The following is a 27,180-nucleotide window of genomic DNA, read 5'->3' on the forward strand; positions in this document are numbered from 1 at the left end:
AAAAAACTGCCAATGACTCCAGCCACCCTAGTCATAGACTGTTCTCTCTGCTAACACACGACAAGTGGTACCGGAGCACCAAGTCTAGGTTTAAAAAAAAGGCTTCTTAACAGCTTCTACGTGACAAATACAATTTGATTTGATCACAGTCAACACATTTTAGAGTATGCTAAGTATATAATGAAATATAACAGAATAAAATACAAATAAGATGTTTCCCACACAACTTGCATCAGGGCAACGTGTGGAACTGTCATACAAAAAAAGTTATTTTGAAAACGTGTTTTTTCTATGCTTCCCGTTCTTAAGTTAACTTTTTGCAAATTTTACTTTCGGTTTTGTACAGCAGATTCAAACAACTGAAAATACAATATTTTGGGTTATGGAAAATATATTTCACAGCGGTTTAGATGTTACAATGATTCTCTACAGTACACCATACTTGTTTTGTCACATAAACTGTATTTAGGCGAACTATTAGAATTTTAGCAACCAGGAATCGCAAAGTGATTTCTACATAATGCATCTTTAAGCTAGATAACATGCTGTCAAAATGTTCTGATCAATACTAATAAATGAGCCAAATCGGCAAGATGATCATGGGCAGCACTCACTTCAATTTAGCTAACATTTCCACAGCCTCATTGTAGCCTAACCAATATCCAAATGAAGGTTCAGTGAAAAGAAAAATCTGACATTGATTGATTTATCAAAAGTCTACACGTGGGTAGGCTTTTACTTCGAACGTATTAGGCTATAACGATTTGATGACTTAGGGGGTTTCTGTAAACAACAATTTCATTATTTAACTAGGCAAGACAGTTAAGAACAAATTCTAACGTTCAATGACAGCCTACCCCGGCAGGCCAATTGTGCACCGCCCTATGGGATTCCCAATCACAGCTAGATGTAATGAGGCCTGGATTCGAACCAGATATCGCAGTAACTGCGATTACACTGACATGCACTGTCTTAGACCACTGCGGCACTCATTAGCCTACTTTATTACAATCATTTCATCAATATTTACAATATTTATTCCCACGGTAATTATTTATGGATCCATCCAGTTGTGCTTAAGAAAACACTGCATGTGGTGCGAAGAGATGGGTGAAGTGACATGCCTCCAAAGTTTAGAACTGCCAGGAGAACAGTAGTAACAGGTGCTCCCGAGCAATCATCAAGCGCTTATAAGCGTAGTGATTGCCAATGCCGCCTCAGCATTACAGCTACATTTCATATTTGGCAGAACTTTACCGCAATCATGACTAGGTCGGTTGGCGGAAATAAAAGTAGAGGCTCTGTCGCTGGCAATAACTTTCATATATAAAGAAAAGTCAGCAAAAAGTTGGCGGGATGCCAAAGTTGCCTGGGAAAAGTATTGGGTTGGAAGGTGTAGCCTACTAAAGACCTAGTCATGATTTCTGCATTTTCGCAGGCCCTGTAAACCAAAATCTAGGTATTGGGTCTGTGTGAATGGCTTTTTTTTTGCAGGTAAATTCATTAACACTTCCATTGTTTAACACCTCCCTAATTTGAACTACAAACAGCCCCCATGTTTTAACAACATCTCCCCTATAGAACCCCGCAGTGGTGTCACAATACCCATACAACATTGCAGTCAAACAGGGAAACGGTTCCAACCGTTTTTCCAACATTAATTTTTCCCATGGAGGATTTTAGGAACACTTCAAATAAGGGCTGTGGGTCGTGCAGGCTTACCCTGGCGTGAAGTTTGACAACCATGTAAATCTCTCTTGTACAACGTGACTTATATCAATATATTCGGCTCTATTTACGCTCAGATTTGAAAATGCTAATTAGCATCAAAGTAGACATGATGCAAAACTGCAAATGTCCGCAAGCTCCTGCATGCCATCTCTGGCTGACACATTTGCTTACAGGTATTGAGTCAATTTTAAACTTGCACAAGACAGTCTACAGAATTGTCCATTTAAAGAAATTTAGCCGATTTATTTATTACAACATTTAGGTAACATTAGATAGTTAATCCAGAGATTTTTACCTTTGCCTTGATTCGGCAGTCTCGTCCGGAGCATCATGGCATTTGTTCTTTATGAATACCTAATTAGCATTTAATTTTTGAGGGTAAAACAGGCGAATATATTAATAAAAGTCAACTTGTCCTAGAATGATTTACAGAATTACCAAATAGTCACACCAGGGTAATCCTACACAAAACAGTCTTTATTTTTAAGTGTTCCTAAAATACCTTACGCTATAGAGCAAAGTAAATTGTGTAAAAATGAGTGTAACCATTTCCCTGTTTGACCGCTAGGTTTTATTTAAAAGGTAGCCTATACCTGCAAATAAGTGGTCAATTAAGTCTATTTGAAAGGGGGGTCATCTAAATATTTTTTACAGGTAACATATCACATCTTCTGTTTTGAATGGGGTATGTTTCATGAAGATTATCAAGCAAACATCTACTCCTCGTCTGATTGGTTATAGTCAGCAGTGGCCGCATTACGTTTTCAAAAAATTGGCAAGAGCTGAACTTTTAGAACCCGCTCTGCTAGCAGCGGTCTTGTCGCCCATGTTCCCACAATCCTCCGCACATTTCACGCGTGCAATCATTGAAAATGAATGTATCCAACGTCAAGCCAAGGACACCAGCGTACCAAATTGAGTGTGGAACTCAGAGCTCAAACGGCTACTTAAGGTACTCGCGCGGTTTCAAGATTCAGTGAGGAGAATAGAAACATCAAAGGCTTTTCAAATTGAATCGATTTAAAACGATATGGCAAAAGGAGAAGGCGCGGAGCAATATGCCGCGGCAAGTCTATTACCAACAAAACCAATAAGTCAAGATGGAATCAAAATTGCCAAGGTAAGTACGATAATTGTAGGACTATTCATTTGTGGCATAATACATTATCTTCATTTAGACTATAGATATCAGCAGATTATTTGACGAGCAATCTATTCATTTGCATCACATGGAGGGATATGGGTAGTCTATTGTAGCCGTAGGTATTATTATAATGGAGTTTTCAACGCACACAAATTCACTAAAATAGTTTAACAATGAAACCGTATACAATTGAGGCGGGTTTGATATAGTTACGCTATTAACAGCGAAACTAACGGTTTTCCCAATCGGACAGTTTTCCTAATTGTCAGAAAGGCATGCGATGCCATTATAGGCTATTGAAATTACTTATATTTCAATCCCGTTTCAAGCCCCAAATAGCCTTCATGGGATTGACATTATCAATGAGTGGCTTATAATGGTCTAACTGTGGCTAAACCATATATTACATGATTTGACATTATCACACCAAATATTCTCTAGCTTCATCGATGGGGCTTGATTTTCACCACGCTAGACCATCTGTCTTGGTGCAGCTGTTCAGAGGGAAAAAACTTTACCGGTTTTAAAGGGACATGCCTTCATTTAACCCGTATTTTAGCTATGAATGGGATTTTGTCTGAAGAATAATGCATAGCGAATGGAACGCCAGGGTTGTGGATTCGATTCCCACGGAGACGTGTACGACAATGTAAGCACTCACTACTGTAAGTCTCTATGGGTAAAGCGTCTGCTAAATGACCTACAAGAAGAAACAGATGCATATAATAAGTCTGTTTTACTGATGTTCACTGACATGACGTGAGTACTGGATGTCTCTATGGGGCTCACCGATGTGCTGTCACACAGACAAAATGTCTGGAATTCTTTTACCAGATGTATTCCCAGTGTGTAGTGTTTCATTTTGGCCATAGTGCAGGACTTGCTTCTTCAAGTTTAACCTTCTGGTCAGTCGGGTCTGCCTGAGGAGCTCAAAGGCTATTCACCTTCATTCTGCATGTCAAGGAGGTGCCATGTGTCACCTCAAAACCATTTTAGAGATGTCACTGTTATATGGGATTTTCCATACAATTTGTCCTACACATGATATCTTTAGGCCACATTCCTGAAGGCAATATGGGACATAATTCCTGTTCTATGGGGGTATATTTCACCAGGGAAATTACCATGAAGAGGTCAGGGGAGCATGTAAAACCAGGTGTCTGCTCTCAATACTGACAACGCATGGTGTCAGACTGGCTAGATGCTCTTTACAATGATTGGCTGTTGGACTGGGTGTATTTGCTCATTGACCAGCAGGATCTGTTTGTGATGGGAAGGATGAGGGTGTGTGCACTCCTGACTGTCTGCTGACTGTTGGTGGCCTCCACTCAGGCCACTGAAGGAATCTCGGAATGGCTGATCATCCCATAGCCAGAGCCAATCGCTGCCTCCGGCACCAGGCAGAGTTGTACAGTGACTGAACTACAGTGACCTCCCAGTCTCACACCACTTTCTAAACTCGTAGTGGCCCAGACTGCATAGTCAGAGGGATTTAGTACTAATCTGACATTCAATGGTGGGGTGAGGAGCGTTGGCCAATCTTGGGCTCACAATGAGACATGTTGTTTTACTAGCCGCTGTTGGGCCAGAAGTCTCTGAAATAAACCGGACACTCAAAGGGTCAAGTGGGTGAGTTTGGCCAGATGTGTATTTACCTCGACTGAGCAATCAAGACCCAGTTCAATGATCAAATCCACTTCCTGTACAGTTAGATACTGCACAGAGGAATGCTACATGATCAAAGAAGTGATTCTCATATATCCAAGTGATGCCTCCAACATTTTGTCAGTTTTTAATATAAAGGCAGAGTTGGATATATACATACAAAGATCCTGTATCATAACAGCTAAACTGTGCATCTTTAGCAACCCCTAAAAATCCAATGCTTTCACAATATTCTGATTTTCTTTTTAAGTCTGTGTTTAGTCTATATTTTCATGCTATGTGCTTCTTCTCTCCCCATTTTCCAGCGGAGGGACAACCATGGCCGTCTGTCAATGTGCAGTAAGTTGTGCTATGCCATCGGAGGGGCTCCCTACCAGATCACAGGCAGCGCGCTGGGCTTCTTTCTCCAGATCTACCTGCTGGATGTGGCCCAGGTGAGTGAGATGGGATTCAAACGGAACCAATGACATCACAAAGTCACCATCAGACCAACTCCTTGAAATTTGCAGTTGTCTAAACATGCTCAAAACATATTTTGTTTTACCCTTTAGTGTGTGTACTTTACCGTATTTATACTTGAAATGCTTCTCAAGATGACTTTAAGGGCAAGGCCAAAGATCTGGTATCATTTTAACAGACTTTGGCATGACTCATCTAGTGAAGCAAATTAATTCTGACTCACACTGCTTTGCTTTGTCACTCAATTAGCAAGTGATAGACTGTACACTGTGCTCACTGTAGTGCTCTCACTGAATACAACTCTTTCAACCAGTGAGCTAATGAGCTCATTGGAATGGACTTAAACACAACATTGTTCAGATGGTAATGTTGCCAATGTGGCCTGGCCATGTATCATTTCTCAAATATTGTCTTAGTCATCTTGTTGCTAAGATGCAATCCAAATGAGTTATGCCTCTGTTTTATTTCTGTTTCAATAGCCACGCTTTGTTCCGTGAGGAGAGATGATGGCTGATGTCTGTGATTGTAGTGGTCTGACAGACAATGACTCAAATTCTTTATATTCTACCCCCCCCCACACACCTTACTTATCTCCCTTTATCTTTGTCTCTCCATAGCTGGACCCATTATATGCCTCTATCATCTTGTTTGTGGGCCGGGCCTGGGATGCAGTGACGGACCCAACGGTGGGCTTCCTGGTTAGTCGGAGCAGATGGACCAGGTGTGGCCGGATGATGCCCTGGTAGGTGCCTCTGCCTCGGTCACCCAGCGGACATATTACAGTAGGCAGGAATGAAAGAGGAGAGGAAATTAGATTTTTTTTTTAACGCAAAACCTCTCGTCACGACTAGAGGGAAAACAGTAGTTGTAATTGAAATATGGGCGGTAATCGTGACAACGACGCTGAGGTAGAATAGTTTGAATAGAGAGATCAGGCTGTCACTGAATCACAGTGATATGCCTAATTTGCTCTCTATTTTTACATCAGTCGCTACCTACTCTATCTTTATCTGCTGTTGGCCACTGTTCATCTTAGGTTGTTGTAGCTTTTACCTTCTCATCTGGGTGCAAACCAGGACAGACTGGAACAAGGCTGTCTTATTTAGCTCCAGAGGACCTCATTTAGTTCTGGAATGCCCAGGTGCTTTTTGCTTTGTTGTTCTGTGCTGGCACTGGATGTTTCCACCAAAGGCTCTGAGTACTTTGAAGCCTGTGCCCATAGAAATAGATTTCGAATTCTTTGCTTGTGCCCCAGATGCCTTAAGCGAGACTAAGCCTAATGGTGGGTGACATACAGTACCAGTCAAAAGTTTGGACACACCTACTCATTCAAGGGTTTTTCTTTATTTTTACTATTTTCTACATTGTAGAATAATAGTGAAGACATCAAAACTATGAAATAACACATATGGAATCATGTAGTAACCAAAAAGGTGTTCAACATATCAAAATATATTTGATCTTTTAGATTCTTCAATGGTATTGAAGGAGTTCCCACAGATGCTGAGCACTTGTTGGCTGCTTTTCTTTCACTCTGCGGTCCAACTCATCCCAAACCATCTCAATTGGGTTGAGGTTGGGTGATTTGTGGAGGCCAGGTCATCTAATGCAGCACTCTATTACTCTCCTTCTTGGTCAAATAGCCCTTACACAGGCTAGAGGTGTGTTGGGTCATTGTCCTTTTGTAAAACAAACTTTAGTCCCACTAAGCTCAAACCAGAATGGATGGCGTATCACTACAGAATGTTGTGGTAGCCATGCTGGTTAAGTGTGCCTTGAATTCTAAATATATCACAGACAGTGTCACCAGCAAAGCACCCCCACACCATCACACCTCCTCCATGCTTCACGGTGGGAACCACACATGCAGAGATCATCCATTCACCTACTCTGCTTCTCACAAAGACACGGCGGTTAGAACCAAAAATCTCAAATTTGGACTCATCAGACCAAGGGACAGATTTCCACCAGTCGAATGTCCATTGCTCGTGTTTCTTGGCCCAAGCAAGTCTCTTCTTATTATTGGTGTCCTGTAGTAGTGGTTTCTTTGCAGCAATTTGACCATGAAGGCCTGATTCACGCAGTCTCCTCTGAACAGTTGATGTTGAGTTGTGTCTGTTACTTGAACTCTGTGAAGCATTTATTTGGGCTGCAATTTCTGAGGCTGGTAACTCTAATGAACTTATTGTCTGCAGCAGAGGTCATTCTGGGTCTTACCTTCCTGTGGCGGTTCTCATGAGAGCCAGTTTTGTCATAGCACTTGATGGTTTTAGCAATTGCACTTGAAGAAACTTTCAAAGTTCTTGAAATATTCCACATTGACTGACCTTCATCTCTTAATGGACTGTCATTTCTCTTTGCTTATTTGAGCTGTTCTTGCCATAATATGGACTTGGTCTTTTACCAAATAAGGCTATCTTCTGTATACCCCCCTACCTTTTCACAACACACCTGATTGGCTCAAACGCATTGAGATGGAAAGCAATTCCACAAATGAACGTTTAAGAAGGCACACCTGTTAATTTCACATACTCTGATACAAGGAGATATTGACCTTTTGTGGTTGCAATTCATATTTGTCATAATACTGTGACTTGCTAGGAATGGCATCGATAAAGGAGGTTTATTCATGGTGGTAACAACTGGATTTACTTGATATCTTAAGACCCTGGGCATGTGATGTACAATAGTCTGCCTGGTGTGCCTGAGCTGCAAGTGTAGAGGGAGAAAACCGGCATCACCCTCTCTGATTGGTCCAGCCCTCAACACACCACTAGATTTAGGCCAATGGGGGTGTGCTGTGTGTGTGTGTGTGTGTGTGTGTGTGTGAGAGAGAGAGATGGCAGTTGGGGAGTGGGCTGGCTGATTCAGAGAGAGGTTACCGCAGGTCAAGTAGAGGGGAGATTATTGGCTGAATGTCAATGAGGTCATTGTTAGGTTTCTGGTCTGTATAAACCACTACAAATCCCCCAGCAAATTCTTATCAGAGCCTGAACACAGATAAGGAGATGCATCACTTAACTAAACCTTGACTAAAGCTATTTCCCCTTCTGAATGCCTCTGCCTTTTTAATTAGTGCTATTAGTGGAATATGTTTTTTCCCAGAATTGTATTACCGAGTCATAAACAGCCTGTGGAATTCTAGACCTCTAGAATGTGAATATTGTTGTCATACACAGTGAAAATAGACAGCCTTCCTTTTACTTCCATGTAGCTGCCTGCCAGACAGACGGATAGCTGAGTAATTGATTTATCATATTGGATGTCACAAAAATAACATACAATTGTTGTAATAGAGAACACAGTTCTCTTAATGGACTCTGATAAGTACTTTAATAGTCTCTCTCCCTGAAGTATTAGGAGCTTGATAAGTCAATGTTGACCTAACTTGAAGAAGCACAGTAATGTTTCTCACAGACAGGTGGTGATCAAGTCTGTTTGCAGAATAAAACCTTGAGCCTTTTCCTCTTGTCCTGCCTACGTAGTTGTGTAGCTAGGGTGTCACCTCAAGGTCATTGGCGTGGGGCTGCCGCCGTGCTCTTGCTGTGAGCTTTGTGTATTCAACCATAGTGACAGTGTACAAAACACAGACAATCTAGGAGATATCTGACCTCTATTTCCAGTCAGATCAGTCTATTGACTCTCATTAACCCCATTCAGTCAGCCCATGTACGCTAAGGAAGCAGACAGAGGGTGCTTATATGGTGCTTCCCCAGTTCAGTGGATGTTGGCTACAGAGGATTGCCACTCCCATTGACTGGCCATGCGTGAGTGGGGTCGACATGTGTCTTGTAACATAAACAAACACGCATTTTCAGTTCAATGAGATGATAGTCCCCCTGGGGACGGTAGGCTCAAACACAGAGGACTGATGGAAAGAAACATGACCTATTACAAAGATATTGTTTTACAGTATTAATGTTGTTGTAGTAATTAATACACTTGGCAGATGAGCATGTGATGTTACAGTGACTGCTGTTCTCAGCTGTGTATTTTGCTGAGACCAGTGCAGGGCTAAGATGAACACCCACTGCCCTGCTGGCATAGAAATGTCTTAGTCAGTAGATGCTTGTCTCCAAAATACCATTCCAGCAATGCCCCCAAAGTCTATTTTTTGAGCTGACTTGTCTTCTGGAAACCCAGTAGTGGATCCATAGTTCTCTATGGTTGTTCTGCAACTCTAGCTGGAATGGATTGGTGTGCTTTTCAGGTGTATTGTGGGATTGTGGCTGTAAAGTGGGGTGAGGCAGGGTCAGTATGGTGCCACCATAAGTACAGCCCACCACAGTCTCCCAGGTGGCACAGTGAACAGAGAAACTCCCCTCTGAGCCCATTCTCCACACACAGCCCCAAACAACAGATAATTAAGGGATTATTCACAAATACCTGCTTTCAATGCAAAGAAAGAAAGAAAGAAAGAAAGAAAGAAAGAAAGAAAGAAAGAAAGAAAGAAAGAAAGAAAGAAAGAAAGAAAGAAAGAAAGAAAGAGTGGATGTAAGAAAATGAGAAAGAGGGGGTTCAAGTTAGTTACTTTACAGAGTTTAAAAATCTCAACCCTGTGCAGATGATGTAAGTTAGTGGCCCAAACTCTGCTACCACTACTGCCATCACTACCAAGTGTCACACAGGTGTCACTAATTTACGTCATCTGGCAGGGACTCATGGAAATCATAATTATGATAAGAAATATTCACTTCTTCACTACTGTAGTAAATTGTGTTTGTATAATATTTCACTAATTTTCCGGTCACAGAGATGAAATAGACCTCCTCAAACACCCACACATTTTAAATGCTCATCCATCATTACATTGTATTGATACACTCCTGTTTTCCCCTCAGGATCCTCATCTCCACTCCGTTTGCAGTGCTCACCTACTTCCTGATCTGGTATGTCCCTCCGGTGGAGCAGGGGAAGGTCCTGTGGTACCTGGTCTTCTACTGCCTCTTCCAGTCTCTGCAGACGGTCAGTCTCGCCTCTCTCTACACAGTCTCTTGTTTTATTGATAAGAAGGGGCACATGTTACAATACATTGTTACTCAATCCCTATTGATTGTTACTGTAATGTGGTTTCATGGTTATTGTGCCAGCAATGCTGATGTTTTTTTTTCTGTGCGCAGTGCTTCCATGTGCCGTACTCGGCGCTCACCATGTTCATCAGCATGGACCAGAAAGAGAGGGACTCTGCCACTGCCTACCGTATGTCAACCTGGACATCTTTACGGTTATGTAGCATCTCATGTAGTTGTAATGTAAGGTCTTCATTCTGCTCTTTCTCACTCTCCCCATCCCACTCTCTGGTTCAGGTATGACAGTGGAGGTGCTGGGAACAGTGGTTGGCACAGCAATCCAGGGGCAGATTGTGGGCGGGGCGATCGCCCCCTGTCTCCCAGGTGACCTGGATGTCCTTGACAACGGTAACTCCACACTGCTGGGGTCAGACTTCAACATCACCCACATCTCCCTAGATGAAACGGTGAGTGGGGGACCCTAGGGATGTCATGATGTATAACATGGCATAACACTGTTATAGTAACATTAGCAGTGGAATGTGCCCCTACTCCTCCTGTCCCCCTAACAGAAACAAGCCTACCTCACCGCCTCAGCAGTCATCTGTACCATGTACGTTCTCTGTGCTGCAGTCCTGTTCCTGGGAGTCAGAGAGCAGGAAGGTGGGAATTGATTAATTGATTTTATTTGAAATGTTTGTCTCTTATCAGAATATCTTTACAATGACGTACTTCAAACATAGTTTTTTCTCATATTTAGAGTAGGAAAGATTTCTGTTTGTTACCCACAAGCAAACTTTTCCACTTTCTCTCAACCCGCAAATGTTCCAAGAATTATTTTGTTATAAGTAACTAGGAGAGGGCCATATTTTGGCAGTCTGTAAATGCCATGGATGAGGGATAAGAAATAATATCAGATAAGTCTTCTTCAGCTGATGTTTGGCACAGTGCACCTAATCAGATTTAAAATGCCAGCTTTGTTTTGGTCCTAGAGTGTGGGCGTCTGAAGACAGAACCCATGTCGTTCTTTGAGGGCGTGAGGATGGTGATGGGATATGGGCCGTATGTCAAACTGGTCATGGGATTCCTCTTCACCTCGCTGGCTTTCATGGTAAGTCACACTCAGAGATGGGCTACAGTTAAGCACACACATAACCAAACAAACAATTCTTTATGACTAGCTATAGGGTGTGTAACCTTGGTGTTTAGTTTTCTTTATGTATATTAGACCTACTTCCTGTTCATTCAGTTTGAGGTGTATTGTATTGCTCTCTTCCTGGCAGCTCCTGGAGGGGAACTTTGCCCTGTTCATCACCTACACCCTGGGCTTTAGAAATGACTTCCAGAACATTCTGCTGGTCATTATGGTGAGTGTAGTCTATTATTCTCTGAGAAAATCACCCCCCCTTTTTGTTTTTTCTTCACGCAAGGAAACGTGTTGCCATGGGGATGAGAGGGCACATTTTTGGGGTTAGAGGTGTTGTTGTGGCCCCTGGGAACCTGTCCCCCTCTCACACACTCCATCGGTGAGAGAAAGGAGCACAGAGGGGTCTTTGTTGCCCAGGCGATCTGTCAGCACCACCATGGGAACCCTCGCTTTTCTATTCTGCACCGTCGCCTCTATCTGCCTGAGTAGGATCTAGAGCTGCCCTGCCCTGCCCTGCCCTGCCCTGCCCTGCCCTGCCCTGCCCTGCCCTGCCCTGCCCTGCCCTGCCCTGGCCTGGCCTGGCCTGGCTTGGCTTGGCTACTGGAGCAGGAGATGTCACCAGATCTGTTTGTGTTTTAGCCAAATCCTCAAAGGTCCTGAGATGCTGCTGGTTTTGTGGTCAGCACTGCTGAATTGTTTGATATTTCCCATAGTGCTAGTTGCTCAGCCACTCGCTAATCCTTGTGTGATCATTTGACACACCGGTTGACCACACCTCTATAAAAGTTCAGGGGTCATGTACCCCCAGCAGGGTTAAATAAAGGGCCCTTTCACATTGTCCTTCTCCCATGACCTTTTATTTAGCCCATCGGTCAGTCTGACCTATTCTGTTCCCACATTGCGCAGAGAAGTATTTCTATTCATTTTTATGGAAATTGTTTAAAAGTTAAATATCTTAATGCTCTTCTTTGGTGTTTTATTTCTAGCTCTCTGGGACTTTGTCCATTCCATTCTGGCAGTGGTTCCTGATCCGATTCGGGAAGAAGACTGCCGTCTACATTGGCATCACGGTGAGTAATGTGTGTTGGTGTGGAGTTTCATGCTGTGTTATGGAACTCTCTCTCATGCCTCATTTCATGTCTATCCTATGCGTCTCTCTCTGCAGTGGGCAGTGCCCTTCATGATCCTGATCGTCTGCATAGAAAGCAGTCTCATTGTGGCCTATGTGGTCTCTGTGGCTGCAGGAGTCAGTGTGGCTGCAGCTTTCCTCCTACCTTGGTAAACAGACTACCGAATGTACCTCAGCACACCCACCTATAGATTATCTATCTCCAGTGTCTTCTTACTTTTATCCAGTCTGTGGTGCGGCTTGCCTTTTGGTATCCATTCACATATTTCCTTGTTTCTCAGGTCAATGCTTCCAGATGTGGTGGATGATTTCAAAGTGAAGAATCCAGACTCTAGTGGCCACGAGGCCATTTTCTACTCCTTCTATGTCTTCTTCACCAAGTTTGCCTCAGGAATATCCCTCGGCATCTCTACTCTCAGTCTAGAGTGAGTTTGTTTTTATCTCTTGCAGGTATTGTACATGATAAACTGACGTAAAAACTTAGCATGTTGACAATTTAATGAGCTTAATTTGAAATCAAACTGTATTTTGCATTTCCTAAAAGTTTGAAACACACTATATCACAGAAAGTATGAGGACAACTTCTCCTCGAACATCTCATTCCAAAATTATGGGCATTTAAAGAAAAAAAATCTTACATACATACACAGTTGAAGTCGGACGTTTACATACACCTTAGCCAAATACATTTAAACTCAGTTTTTCACAATTCCTGATGTTTAATCCTAGTAAAAATTCCCTGTCTTAAGTCAGTTAGGATTACCACTTTGTTTTAAGAATGTGAAATGTCAGAATAATAGTAGAGAATTATTTATTTCAGCTTTTATTTCTTTCATCACGTTCCCAATGTGTCCGAAGTTGACATACTAATTGAGTGTATTTGGTAGCATTTTCTTTAAATTGTTTAACTTGTGTCAAACATTTTAGGTAGCCTTCCACAAGCTTCCAAGAATAAGTTGGGTGAATTTTGGCCCATTCCTCCTGACAGAGCTGGTGTAACTGAGGCAGGTTTGTAGGCCTCCTTGCTCGCACACACTTTTTCAGTTGTGCCCACACATTTTCTATAGGATTGAGTTCAGGGCTTTGTGATGGCCACTCCAATACCTTGACTTTGTTGTCTTTGAGCCATTTTGCCACAACTTTGGAAGTATGCTTGGGGTCATTGTCCATTTGGAAGACCCATTTGCGACCAAGCTTGAACTTCCTAACTGAGGTCTTGAAATGTTGCCTCAATATATCCACCCATTTTCCTCCAAACATAGCAATGGTCATATGTCCAAACAGTTCTATTTTTGTTTCATCAGACCAGAGGACATTTCTTCAAAAAGTTAGATCTTTGTCCCCATGTGCAGTTGCAAACTGTAGTCTGGCTTTTTTATGGGGGTTTTGGAGCAGTGGCTTCTTCCTTGCTGAGCGGCCTTTCATGTTATGTCGATATAGGACTCATTTTACTGTGGATATAGATACATTTGTACCCGTTTCCTCCAGCATCTTCACAAGGTCCTTTGCTGTTGTTCTGGGATTGATTTGCACTTTTCGCACCAAAGTACGTTCATCTCTAGGAGACAGAACGCGCCTCCTTCCTGAGCGGTATGACGCTGCGTAGTCCCATGGTGTTTATAGTTGCATACTATTGTTTGTAAGATGAACGTGGTACCTTCAGGCATTTGGAAATTGCTACCAAGGATAAACCAGCCTTTTTCTGAGGTATTGGATGACTTCTATTGATTTTCGCATGATGTTAACCAAAGAGGCACTGAGTTTGAAGGTAGGCCTTGAAATACATCCACAGGAACATCTCCAATTGACTCAAATGATGCCAATTAGCCTATCAGAAGCTTCTAAAGCCATGACATAATTTTCTGGAATTTTCCAAGCTGTTTAAAGGCACAGTCAACTTAGTTTATGTAAACTTCTGACCCACTGGATTTGTGATACAGTGAATTATAAGTGAAATAATCTGTTTGTAAACAATTGTTGGAAAAATGACTTGTGTCATGCACAAAGTAGATGTTCTAACTGACTTGCCAAAACTATAGTTTGTTCACAAGAAATTTGTGGAGTGGTTGAAAAATTAGTTTTAATGACTCCAACCTAAGTGTATGTAAACTTCCGCTTTCAACTGTATCTTTCAACTATGCAGTGATGTTTAACATAGATTCAAATTTTATCTAATCAAATAGAATCCACAGATTGCGAGTTGAAGATAAATACTTTTACTAAGAGTATTAGAATATTAATAATTGACTGACCTTTAGTCTCTCCAGATCTCCTAACAGTACTATTTCTAGGGTCAATTTTAGATCACTGTTATGCATTTTCAACCATTCCTGAACCTGAGACCAGAAACAAGCTACCTGAGTGCAATACCAAAATATCTATCTGTCTATTGAATCCTTATCTTCACAACAAAATCTGCTGAGTTTCGATGATTTCATGCCCCAAATACTCAACATGTCGGTGACGAGAATTCTATGTAATAATTTTAGCTGAAAAGGTATATTTTTATTCCTCTGCCAGTTTTGATCCGTTACATTGGGCAGACAGACCAGTCCCCTACTTCCTCCCGCTGCCACCTGCCTACTTCATTTTTGGGGTAATGCTGTAATCAATTGGTTGTACTCTTGGATTGAGCAGACCTTCCCATACAATTCTGATAACTCCATGAAATACGTAACTCTACCATTACAATTTACAACTTCATTTAAGAACAAAATACCCTTTTCAAAAATCTTTCCCATAAATACAGCTATTATATCAACCAGCACATTTTGAGTTCAGCCATAATATTTGTTCTATCTTTTAAGGGGGATGAAATTGAAATTGTAGCCAGCTCTGCAATGTTTCTTTGGGGTGGCAGGGTAGCCTAGTGTTTAGAGTGGTGGACTAGTAACCGCAAGGTTGCAAGTTCAAACCCTCGAGCTGACAAGGTAGAAATCTGTTGTTCTGCCCCTGAACAGGCAGTTAACCTGTTACTCCTACCCCCTACTTTTTTGAACATTCTGTTAAAAATCGTGCAACATTTCAGCGCCCTGCTACTCATGCCAGGAATATAGTATATGCATATGATTCATATGTGTGGATAGAAAACACCTAGACGTTTATAAAACTGGTTAAATCACGGCTGTGACTATAACAGAACGTGCGTTTCATCGAAAAGCGCAGGAAAATCTGATCACTGAAAATGAAAATATATATCCATGCGCCACTAGAACCCATTGTTGAATGTGAACCACATTAAATGGGGCCGAGGTTGCAATACCTACAGCTTCCACACGATGTCAACAGTCTTGTCATTTGCCTACGATTTGTTTCTTGGTCAAACGGACACAAAGTAGAGCCTTTCTTCCGGTCTCCGACCGGATATTTTGGTTGAAATTTACCCGGACATTATTTCAAGACGTACAGCTATAGAATATACATCGCCTCGTGATCAATTTGATCGCTTATTAACGTTTACTAATACCTAGGGTTGCATTACAAAAGTTTTGAAGTGTTTTGTGAAAGTTTATCGTCAACTTTTTTAATTTAAAAAAATGACATTACGTTATAAAACGCTATTTTCTTCCTTGATCAGTCTTCATAGATCGATATCTAGGCTATATATGGACTGATTTAAATCGAAAAAAAGACCCAATAGTGATGTTTATGGGACATCTAGGAGTGCCAACAAAGAAGATGGTCAAAGGTAATGAATGTTTTATATTTTATTTGTGCGTTTTGTGTAGCGCCGACTATGCCAATTATTTTGTTTATGTCCCCTGCGGGTCTTTTGGGGTGTTACACGCTATCAGATAATAGCTTCTCATGCTTTCGCCGAAAAGCATTTTAAAAATCTGACTTGTTGCCTGGATTCACAACGAGTGTAGCTTTAATGCAGTACCCTGCATGTGTATTTTAATGAACGTTTGAGTTTTAACGAGTGCTATTAGCATTTAGCGTAGTGCATTTGCATTTCCAGATGTATAGATGGGACGCCTGCGTGTCGGGTAGGAGCAAGAGGTTAACCCACTGTTCCTAGGCTGTCATTGAAAATAATAATTTGTTCTTAACTGACTTGCCTAGTTAAATAAAGGTAAAATTGTTTGAAAAAGAGAGGCTCTTTGAAAAAGTATAATTTTCAATTAATTGAAAATGAGACATGGCAATCTGCACAAAGGCAAAAAGGCCATTTTTAAGTAATGGATGAGCTTTTCTTAGCAGTCTACTTGAGAACCATTTAGGGTTCAAGTAACTTTTGAATAAGTGAAACTTTTAAAGCAGTTTAGTGCTTTTATATTTAATAATCTCAATCCACCCAAATCATTATAGAGATAGGCACATGTTATTTTGTCTGGTTTAGCATCCCAGATAAAGCAAAACATTTCTTGCTCATATAATTTGAAAAACGAATCATCAGGAGTAGGCAGCGCCATAAGTGAGAACTGAGATATGACTAAGGAGTTAATCAGGGCAATTTTTCCATAAATAGACTGGTATTTACTTCCCTATGGTTGCAGGATCTTGTCTATTTTTACAAGTTTTCTATTGAAATTCATTGTGGAGAGCATATCTTTTGTGATATTAATACAAAGTATGTCTACTTCACCGTCAGTTCATTTTATAGGTAAACTGCAGGGTAATAAAACGTTTTATTTTAAAAGATCCAATATGTAATATTGTACACTTATCATAATTAGGTTTTCATCCAGAAAAGTTATCTAGGTCTCAATGAGACATTACAGGGATCTAGCTTGCAGACTTAATATACATTTTTTGTCATCGGCATACATGGACAACTTTTGTTTTTAAGCCTTGGATTTCTAATCCTCTAATGTTGTTATTGGATCTGATTTTAATAGCTAGCATTTCAATGGCCATAACGAATAGATATGGTGACAGCAGACACCCTTGTTTAACTCCTCTTGACAATTCAAAACTCTCTGAGAAGTAGCCGTTATTTACTATTTTACACCTGGGGTTGCTATACATTACGTTTACCCATTTTATAAGAGATTCACCAAAATTGAAAATACCAGGCCTGGCTTCTTAGATGTTTCATGATGTTCTATTATTGTCCTGTCAGGATAAACGATACCTGGTAAAACCCTTTTAATTCTGGGTGCTATTCATTTCGCTAGTATTTTTGCATCACAACATTGAAGTGTAAGAGGCCTCCAGTTTATTTTACACAGAATCTTTATATTTGCCATCTGGGTCTTGTTTTAATAATAGAGAAATCAGACCTACCTGACAGACTACCATTTCTATAGGAGTAGTTAAAACAATCTAACAATGGAGCTTTTTAGTATATCAAAAAATACTTGCTTTTCCTCTACCGGTATGCCATCAAGCCCTCGTTTTTCTTTCAGACTGAACGGATTTAATAGCCTCAAAGTTCTGCCTCCGGTAATTTGACTTTCGCACTGATCTTTCTGTACATTTGATCATTTTCCATTTTTTGTTTTATTTGGAAAGAATTCCTTACCATAATCTTCATTCAGTGGGAGAGGATCAGACGGAAAAGAGAACATCTGCTTAAAATATTTAGCTTCCTCTTTTAAAATATAATTTGGAGAATCAGTAACGAGTTTCTGCAAATAATTTCTGTTAGCATTCCTGTGTTGATGAATTTTGTGCATTTTTCTCCATATTCCATCCAGTTTGCTTTATTTTTGTAATAGATTTAATTAGATTGGTCTTGAATAAGTTCCTCAAGTTCTTTTAGTTTTTCCTCTAACTTATTTTCTCTGTAGTATCATTTTATTGCTATCTACCTGTACTATAAGTTAATGTTAGTCTTGTGTCTTTAGCCAGAAACTGCTTTTTTATTATTGATGAATATTGAATTGAATGTCCTTCTTAAGGTACATTTAAAGGTATCCCAACAATAAGTGGATTTGCTGTTCCTATATTATACTGGAAAAATTAAGTAATATATTATTTTGTCTTAGTTACAAATAAGATGTCCTCCAGTAAACTTTGATTACATTTCCAATATCCCTCTCAATGTAGAAATTCTATAGGAGTTATGTGAATGCCAATTAGATGATGATCTGATCGCATTCTGTCTTTTTTAACCTTTGATGAAAGAGACAAGAAAGTAGTCAAGATGACCAGCTTGATTAAGTCTCCTCCATGTGTATCTCACTAGGTCTGGGTTTTTAAGTCTCCTCCATGTGTATCTCACTAGGTCTGGGTTTTTAAGTCTCCTCCATGTGTATCTCACTAGGTCTGGGTTTTTTAAGTCTCCTCCATGTGTATCTCACTAGGTCTGGGTTTTTTAAGTCTCCTCCATGTGTATCTCACTAGGTCTGGTTTTTTAAGTCTCCTCCATGTGTATCTCACTAGGTCTGGGTTTTTTTAGTCTCCAAATATACACTATTTCTAATGTGCCATAATATTTGTGATTTCCTTAAGGGCGCGGTGATGATAGTTTATAGAGTGATTTCTTTAAGGGCGCGGTGATGATAGTTTATAGAGTGATTTCCTTTACGGTGTGTTAGTCTCCTACCATAATGATTTGATCATTTGTTGTCTGTAAGTTCCTTTGTCTATGACAGAAAATTATTTCACCACCCCATTCCTTTTTCCACGCTTCATCTAAAGGATGTAGAATGAGTTTCCTGTAAACAGCATATGTTATTGCTTTTCTTTTAGCCACGTAAAGACTGATCTTTTTTTATAATCTGCTAAACTGTTACACTTATAATTGGCTATACTTGTTTGAGCCCTTACCACAACTAGAAACTATTCTCAGTCTAAATGGATCATAATCAGTGCTTCAGAGGTATTATGACAGTCAATTAGAGCTTTCAAATGTTTGATATTTAGAATTCAAAAAATAGGATCGCAATATGTTTTATTCCCTTGCCTGTGAGCCAATGCCACAGATGTTAGAAAATGTAGGCAAGATATTACGTGTGTAGTAAATCTGAGTAAGTTGATGTGTATGATATTGGATGTGATTTAGTGAGTGTGTACGATGTCTGTAGAAGACTAATGTGTGATGTCCAAATAAATAACCCCGCCAATTTGCATGGTTGAATGTCTGTGTGTAACATTTAGTGCGTATAGCCTTAATATTCATGATGATAATTGTAATCCATATCGTATCACCATCATAGTTGAATTATAATTACCTTTAACATCATTGAAAAACACCTCCCAGCATTTCCATAGCAATTGACATTTCACACGATCATGAGCGAGACCTTGCATTACTATAGAGACTGCTTCACTACAGTACAAATGTATTCCATACAATATGTTATTATTACCCAATGTCCCTGTTCTGATATCTTCCCCTTGCTTGTTCGAAATGTGTGTGTGTGTGTGTATGTATGTGTGTATATATATATATATGTGTATGTGTATGTGTATGTATATGTATGTATGTATGTATATATGTGTGTGTGTATGTATATATATATATATATATATATATATATATATATATTAAATTATACAACAGTTCTCGACAATGGAGAGTGGGATCAAGTGTATAAGTGAACATGTAATTCAGTATGTGTGTGTTCATATCCACTTCATAGTGTTTTAATATTTTTTACAGTTCCCATACTTTCTTTTTTTCGTCACCTGAAATCCCTGTAGAATTCAGTACAGCCATGGTGTTATGGAGCTGTCTCGGAATAGCTGTCCATCTATAAAGAGATTGTCCACAATGAGAAAGGCACGTGTACCCCTCTCCTTTTGTTGCCTCTGTACAGGATACAGTGTCTTGCGACGTTTGTTTATCTCCCGGGAAAATTGGTCATTGAGACGGAATTTGGTCCCTTTTGAGCTCCCTTCCTCTGCTTTTGTTGGTAGTGTTCAAATTTTGCGATGATCGGTCAGGGACCCTTGGTCTTGTCGCTCCAAGTCTGTTTACACAGTGGAACGCCACCTTGTTTAGTGGAAGTTTCAAGGCGGATTGCATGAATTCTCTGATCACGCCCTCTGGATTATTGGATGCGTCCTCAGGAATCCCAGAAAATAATCGATTTTCACACATGCTACGGCTTTGTATGTCTAGTGTTGCATCCGTGTCTGGTTCGAGTCCTTTTGTGAGGTAGTCGGCTCTTTCCATGATGGAGTATGTTGTTCCTCCATAGCGTAAAGCTGTTGGTACTTCTCGATTTCCCTCAGGGTCTCCTTAGTATCCAGGTTGGCTCTTTACTGCAACCAGTTGTTTTTCAATTTTTTTAACAATGCGTCTTTCACACGCCGATAATGACAGGTGTCTGTAGTACAGCCATCTAGCACTGTTTGGTTAGCGGTGTTTCCTAGCTGTTAAAAGCTAAACATGTTTGGTATTCTTAATGAATTAATAGCGGTTTTGTTTTAATAAAAAATGACAAACTGGGTGTTTTCCAGCATACGGTGTTCAGCTGCCCCTCTCTCTAGTATGGAGTTGGTCCCCCCCTTTGCTGCCATAACTGTCTCCACTCTTCTGGTAAGGCTTTCCACTAGATGTTTTTGCTGAGGGGACTTGCTGCCATTCAGCTACAAGAGCATTCGTGAGGTCAGGCACTGATGTTGGGAAATTAGGCCTGGCTTGCAGTCGGCTTTATAATTCATCTCAAAAGTATTTGATGGGTCAGGGCTCTGTGCAAGCAAGTCAAGTTCTTCCACACCGATCTTGACCAACCATTTCTGTATGGACCTCGCTTTGCACATGGGGGCTTTGTCATGCTGAAACATGACAGAGCCTTCCCCAAACTGTTGCCACAAAGTTGGAAGCACAGAATTGTCTAGAATGTCATTGTATGCGGTAGATTTCCCTTCACTGGAACTAAGGGGCCTAGCCCCGAACCAGCCCCAGACCATTATCCCTCATCCACCAAACTTTACAGTTAGCACAGCATTCGGGCAGGTAGCGTTCTCCTGGCATCTGCCAAACCCAGATTTGGCTGCGGACTGCCAGATGGTGAAGATGGCACCAACGGATTGGGCTGCTGTGCTTCTAGCTCTTAGGAAACTTTGCAGTATTTTTTTTTTTCTGTGTTATTTCTTATATTATTAACCCAGGAAATGTTTTGTGTTATTACAGCCGGGAAGAACTTTTGGATATCATAGCGGCAGTAACTCACCAGCATTACAACCAGGAATAGAACTTTTCTGAAATCGGATCCTTTTCCGAAATCGGTTCCAAAACACAGCTGGCGCGAAAAAGGTACTCTGAGTGGACTTATTGTACGACTCAGGAGGCACGCACACCACCCACCGCTTCAGAGTATATTACTCGCTAATGTTCAGTCTCTGGATAATAAAGATAACGAGCTCAGGGCAAGGATTTTCTTTAGAGACATCAGGGATGTAACATACTCTGTTATACGGAAACATGGCACTCTCGGGATATACTGTCTGAGTCCGGTCAGCCAGCTGGGTTCTCAGTTCATCATGCAGACAATAATAAATATCTCTCCCGGAAGAATTAGGGCAGGGGTGTATGTTTCATGATTAGCTACTCACGGTGTAATTGTAACAACATACAGGAACTCAAGTCCATTTGTTCACCCGACGTAGAACACCTCACAATCAAATGCAGACCGTATTATCTCACGAGATAATTATCTTTGGCTATAGTCACAGCCGTGTATATTCCCCCTCAAGCCAATACCACAACAGCCCTCAAAGAACTTCACTGGACTTTATGCAAACTGGAAAATGCATATTCTGAGGCCGCATTTATTGTACCTGGGGATTTTAACAAAGCAAATTTGAGAAAAACATTACTGAAGTTCTATCAACACATTGATTGTAGTACTCACGCTGCTAAAACACTTGACCACTGCTACTCCAACTTCTGGGATGCCTACAAGGCCCTCCCCTGCACTCCCTTCGGGAAATCTGATCACAACCTCATTTAGCTCCTCCTGTGCTAAGGACGATTCAACGCTGCTCTGACCAATCGGAATCCACGCTTCAAGATTGTTTTGATCACGTGGACTGGGATATGTTCTGGGTAGCCTTCGAGATCAACAGAGGAATACACTGATACGTTGACTGAGTTTATCAGGAAGTGTATAGGAGATGTTGTATCCACTGTGACTATTAAAACCTACCCTAACCAGAAACTGTGGATAGATGGCAGCATTCGCGCAAAACTGAAAGCGGCAAGGTGACTGGGAATATGGCTGAATACAAACAGTGTAGTTATTCCTCTGTAAGGCAATCAAACAGGCAAAAGGTCAGTATAGAGACGAAATTGAGACTCAATTCAACGGCTCAGACACGACGTATATGGCAGGGTCTGCAGACGATCACGGACCACAAAGGGAAAACCAGCCACTTCGCCGACACTGACGTGCTTCCGAACAAGCTAAACACCTTCACCCGCTTTGAGGATAACACAGTGCCACTGACGTGGCCCGCCACCAAGGACTGTGGGCTCTCCTGCGTCGTTGGCGGCGTGAATAAGACGTTTAAGCATGTTAACCCTCGCAAGGCTGCTGGCCCAAAGGGTGGTGCAGTCTGCCCAACGCAGCACCCGATGTCACAAAGGCCAAAAATATAATCAACGACAACAACCACCTGAGCCACTGCCTGTTCACCCTGCAGAAGGTGAGGTCAGTACAGGTGCATCAAAGCTGGGACAGAGAGACTAGAAAAACAGCTTCTATCTCAAGCCATCATATTGTTAAATCGCCATCACTAGCCCCACATAGACTGCTGCCCCATATACATAGACTTGAAATCACTGGCCACTTTAATAATGTTTACATATTTTGCATTAATCATCTCATATGGGTATATACTGTATTCTATCCTATTCTACTGTATCTTAGTCTATGCCGCTCTGACATTGCTCGTCCAAACATTTTATGTATTCTTAATTCCATTCCTTTACTTTAGATTGTGTGTATTGTTAGGTATTACTGCACTGTTGGAGCTACACCCGCAATAACATCTGCTAAACATGTGTATGTGACAAATAAAATTTGATTTGATTGATTTGAAGCGTGATTCATCACTCCAGAGAACCCGTTTCCACTGCTCAAGAGTAATGGCGGCGAGCTTTACACCACTCCAGACAATGCTTGACATTGTGTAAAGTGATCTTAGGCTTGTGTGCGGCTGTTCGGCCATGGAAACCCATTCATGAAGCTCCCGACGAACAGTTCTTGTGCTGACGTTGCTTCCAGAGGCAGTTTGGAACTCTGTAGTGAGTGTTGCAACTGAGGACAGACTATTTTTACGCCTACCACTTCGCGCCAGAGCCGTTGTTGATCCTAGATGTTTCCACTTCACAATAACAGCACTTAGTTGATCGGGGCAGGGCAGAAATTTGACGAACTGACTTGTTGGAAAGGTGGCGTGACCTTGCCATGTTGAAAGTCACTGAGCTCTTCAGTGAGGCCATTCTACTGCCAATGTTTGTCTATGGAGATTGTATGGCTGTGTCCTCGATTTTACACACCAGTCAGTGACGGGTGTGACTGAAATAGCCGAATCCAATCATTTGAAGGGTTGTACACATACTTTTGTGTGTATTTTATATGAAAGGGCCTATGATAACTGCGTTTTTAAAGATTACCTAGCTTAATTTTCTCAATTCACCGGCGCAGTCCTGTGGTGAACAATAACACAATCCACATTCATAATCAAACCAAACTGCACCTTTTTTATGTTATTTTTATTTTCTTCTCTTCCTGGAAATGTTTTTGCAGCTTTGCCGGCTATGTGACCAGAGGCTGCTCGCAACCCGACGCAGTGAATTTAACGCTGAAGGTGCTGGTCTCTCCTGCTCCTGTTGTTCTGATATTCCTGGGGCTGTTTATATTCAAGACCTACCCCATCGACGAGGAGAGGAGGCAAGGCAACCGGAAACTACTGCAGGAGATGCGGTGAGTTAGACCAAACACGCACACGATAAGGGCTGATTGAGGCTGTCTAAGCCAGACAATCATTGTAATAGAACAGGGTTCATGCAGGACCCAAGCTTCTATTTCCTCCTAAATTAAGTAACCGGGTGTACTGGGGAGCTAAGCAATCCAGTGACCAATCTCTTCACAGGGGGACACTAAACTTAGTTCTGTTCTGGCATCTTTCTCTATACTTCAGCTAAATGCAAAGGACACACTTTAATTCTTAGCCACTCTGCGATGAATAAGGACCCTCTTGAACAAGCTAAGTCCTTTGTTTCTAACGCTTGGCTGTTTTCCCATTCTGAAACAGGGAGAGCGATCAGGATTCCGAGACAGAGTCCACAGAGCTTGGGAGCGTTGTATAGGAGCCCCGGGAGAGAAGGGCGACCAACCAAAAGGCCACCGCTGTCCTGCGTGTTTGCATTGGCAGGCTGGAGTGATGAGGCCACTGGGGAGCCTGGACTGAGTTTTGGGTTAAGCTGGACTAACAGAGGAGAAACCACAGACCACACTACTGCTACATGAACACAATGGCCCTAGTCTCCACAGGATTCCACAGGTTACAGAGACCCCTAGTGGACATTTTGAATCATCGCTCTCTGTAGAGTACCTACTGTACTGTACTGTACTGTACTGTGTATGTGATTCGTGGTACTGGTTTATCGGTTTTGTTTGTTTACATGACAAACATTAGTTTGGGATTGTTAATCATGCATTTACCCATCAAATTCAAGATTTTTTTTTAATGAGATGTTTGTCTACCTGAACCAAGGATATTGGGTCAAAGGGTGGGAAAGCTTTCTCTGCACTAAAACAATACTTTCCAATCAGCAGGATGGTCCTCATAGAGGGAAGATTCCAGCATTCATTTTTTGGGGCATATCAGTAACTGCACTGGATTTATATGGTTATTTACAACAACAAAAAAAAATAAACTAATTTCAAGAGGATAGTACTCCTCTTTAGGGATGTGGAGAGCACATAACTGTTACAATCTTATCCACTGTAATTATATTTGTGTCTCATGGGGAAAAGAAACAAGGAACCTTGTAAAAGAAACTAACCTTAATGAACTCATTAACATTGCCAATAATTTGTCTAGATTTCAGACTTACTATAGCTAGGCTAGCTGATTTCCACCTTATAATTACTGGCTTAACAGCGCGGCTTGTAGAGTTGTACTTTGTAAACCTTGTTGTCGCAATAAGATTTTCTGTACAAGTTTGAACTAAATTCTATTTGGTCAAAGTTGTTTCTCCTCCACGATACTAAGACTTTCCTTAAAAAGCTGTCTTTCTTGGTGAGTCCAAAGGCTAGTGGGGAGACTAACAACTTATCTCAAGCCTAACTTAATGTTTGATGCCTTCAACTGTATGTACATCTTAGAGGCCATCTTGGCCCAAAGCACAGAATCTTCACTAACTACTTAAAACTAGTTATGTTTCGATGAAAGCACACAGTACTAATTTGGTAATAATCATTGCAGATAATCAAATTCCATATACACTTGTCTGAATATATGGATGTGTACATTTTGTGTGTGCGCACACAGTATATGACTAAACACCCACACACATGTTGTATGATCATCAGAAGGATTAGTTGACTGTCAACACATGATAGGCTTAATTTGTTTCTCATATTATTTAAAGTATTTTCTAAAGATAATGTGTCAGTTGAGGCTGTGTCCTGATCTTATGCTGTGTGCAATGTGACCAACAATCAGTTTTTCATGTCTGTACTCTTGTTATGAATCTTTTTGATCAGACCAAAGCCAAGTTTTCTATTTACCAGACAAATCAAAATTCAGAACTCAAATGTTTTTTTTTACTCTTGAATGTCTCAAGTACTGTAATATTGAACAACCTTGACAAATCCTAAGCCATATCTAGATATCTGAAAACAGAGTATTTTCTTTGGGTAATAGCCTACAATGGGGACATAACCTCTTAGATGTAAAATCCCCTATTTAGGTGACCTGCGTGGTTCTGGGACATTGATCTGTGAACACCGTAGATGGAAATGACTTGCATTGAGCGATGGCTCTTGTTCCCAGGGACACAGTGGCCTGTGCGACATTGGATGTGAAATCTGAAACCACTAGAAGCAGGGATGTCCCTCCTACCATTTCATTCGCTCTTCTGAGTGTCCAACTCCTGCCTGAACCCTACATCACAGCCACTGACAAAGCACATACCTGCCATCCTTACATCGTAGTGCAGCAGGAGACTGTGGTTTCATCATTATTGCACATTCAGAGATCGATTTATAGCCATTCATCTAAAATAATTCATAGATTTTAAACCAGATTTTAAACCACTGTCATAGATGTGAGATGAAAGGCACTTTCCTAATGAGTTCAGGAAGCCAAGCTAGAGCTCTGTGTGATCATTAGAAAATATGCACAGTTTCTCACACTAAACATACAAATATGTATTTTACAGTTAAAAGGTAAAATCTAGTCCTTGGTTTTTTGATTATACTGTATATACATTTGATTATACTGTATAAAGCATATGTCATTTCAAGCTTTATTCATACGGTTTTGTTGAATAGTAAATGTCAGAGAATTACATATTTTCAGCAAAAATGTACTTGAGCTTGTGTCCTCAAAAGGGACTACACCTCAGCATTTATTTATTTTGATTTTTTTCCCCAGAAAGTTGAGATTTAAACATTTTCTTGGAGTATGCAGCATTATTAGTTATCTATCGTTTATGGTCCTTGCATGACGAATAATTACTTTTGGGGATTATGCAGATTACATTAAGAGGTTTTTAAGAGCTTTCTCCAATGTGCTCCTCACTCCAGTATGGTGCTGTTTTGGTGTACATGTTTTGTGTATATATTGTTTGTAAATTGTAAATATGTTTGAAATTGGATAAAGTTTACAGCACTGACAGCTGCTAAACAATATGTACAATAATAAAATGACATTGGTGTAACTCAGGAATCATTTCTGACAGTTAGAAATGTAAAGACTCAGTAATATTTTCAGACATACAGTCACTTGTCCTGACAGAACAATGTTTTTCTTTCTGCAAAAG

General features: G+C 40.8%; 1 protein-coding gene across 1 annotated transcript; it reads left to right on the plus strand.

The window, feature by feature from the left end:
* The first annotated feature begins 2,464 nt into the window (after nucleotides 1-2,464).
* Nucleotides 2,465-27,071, plus strand: LOC124001557 (sodium-dependent lysophosphatidylcholine symporter 1-B-like). Its single transcript, XM_046308448.1, has 14 exons — nucleotides 2,465-2,851; nucleotides 4,846-4,974; nucleotides 5,617-5,741; nucleotides 9,841-9,964; nucleotides 10,120-10,198; nucleotides 10,306-10,475; nucleotides 10,581-10,671; nucleotides 11,001-11,119; nucleotides 11,292-11,375; nucleotides 12,142-12,225; nucleotides 12,321-12,433; nucleotides 12,566-12,709; nucleotides 23,936-24,112; nucleotides 24,444-27,071. The coding sequence occupies exons 1-14, from the start codon at nucleotides 2,762-2,764 to the stop codon at nucleotides 24,496-24,498; spliced, it is 1,584 nt and encodes a 527-aa protein (XP_046164404.1). The 5' UTR covers nucleotides 2,465-2,761; the 3' UTR covers nucleotides 24,499-27,071.
* Nucleotides 27,072-27,180: the final 109 nt, after the last annotated feature.

The sequence above is a fragment of the Oncorhynchus gorbuscha genome, linkage group LG17 (genome assembly GCF_021184085.1).
Source record: "Oncorhynchus gorbuscha isolate QuinsamMale2020 ecotype Even-year linkage group LG17, OgorEven_v1.0, whole genome shotgun sequence".
Lineage (NCBI taxonomy): Eukaryota > Metazoa > Chordata > Actinopteri > Salmoniformes > Salmonidae > Oncorhynchus > Oncorhynchus gorbuscha.

Coding starts and splice junctions, on each gene's coding strand:
- LOC124001557 (XM_046308448.1), top strand. CDS start 2,762: ATGGCAAAAGGAGAAGGCGCGGAGCAATATGCCGCGGCAAGTCTATTA. Junction 9,965..10,119: donor TCTTCCAGTCTCTGCAGACG/GTCAGTCTCGCC, acceptor TTCTGTGCGCAG/TGCTTCCATGTGCCGTACTC. Junction 24,113..24,443: donor AAACTACTGCAGGAGATGCG/GTGAGTTAGACC, acceptor ATTCTGAAACAG/GGAGAGCGATCAGGATTCCG.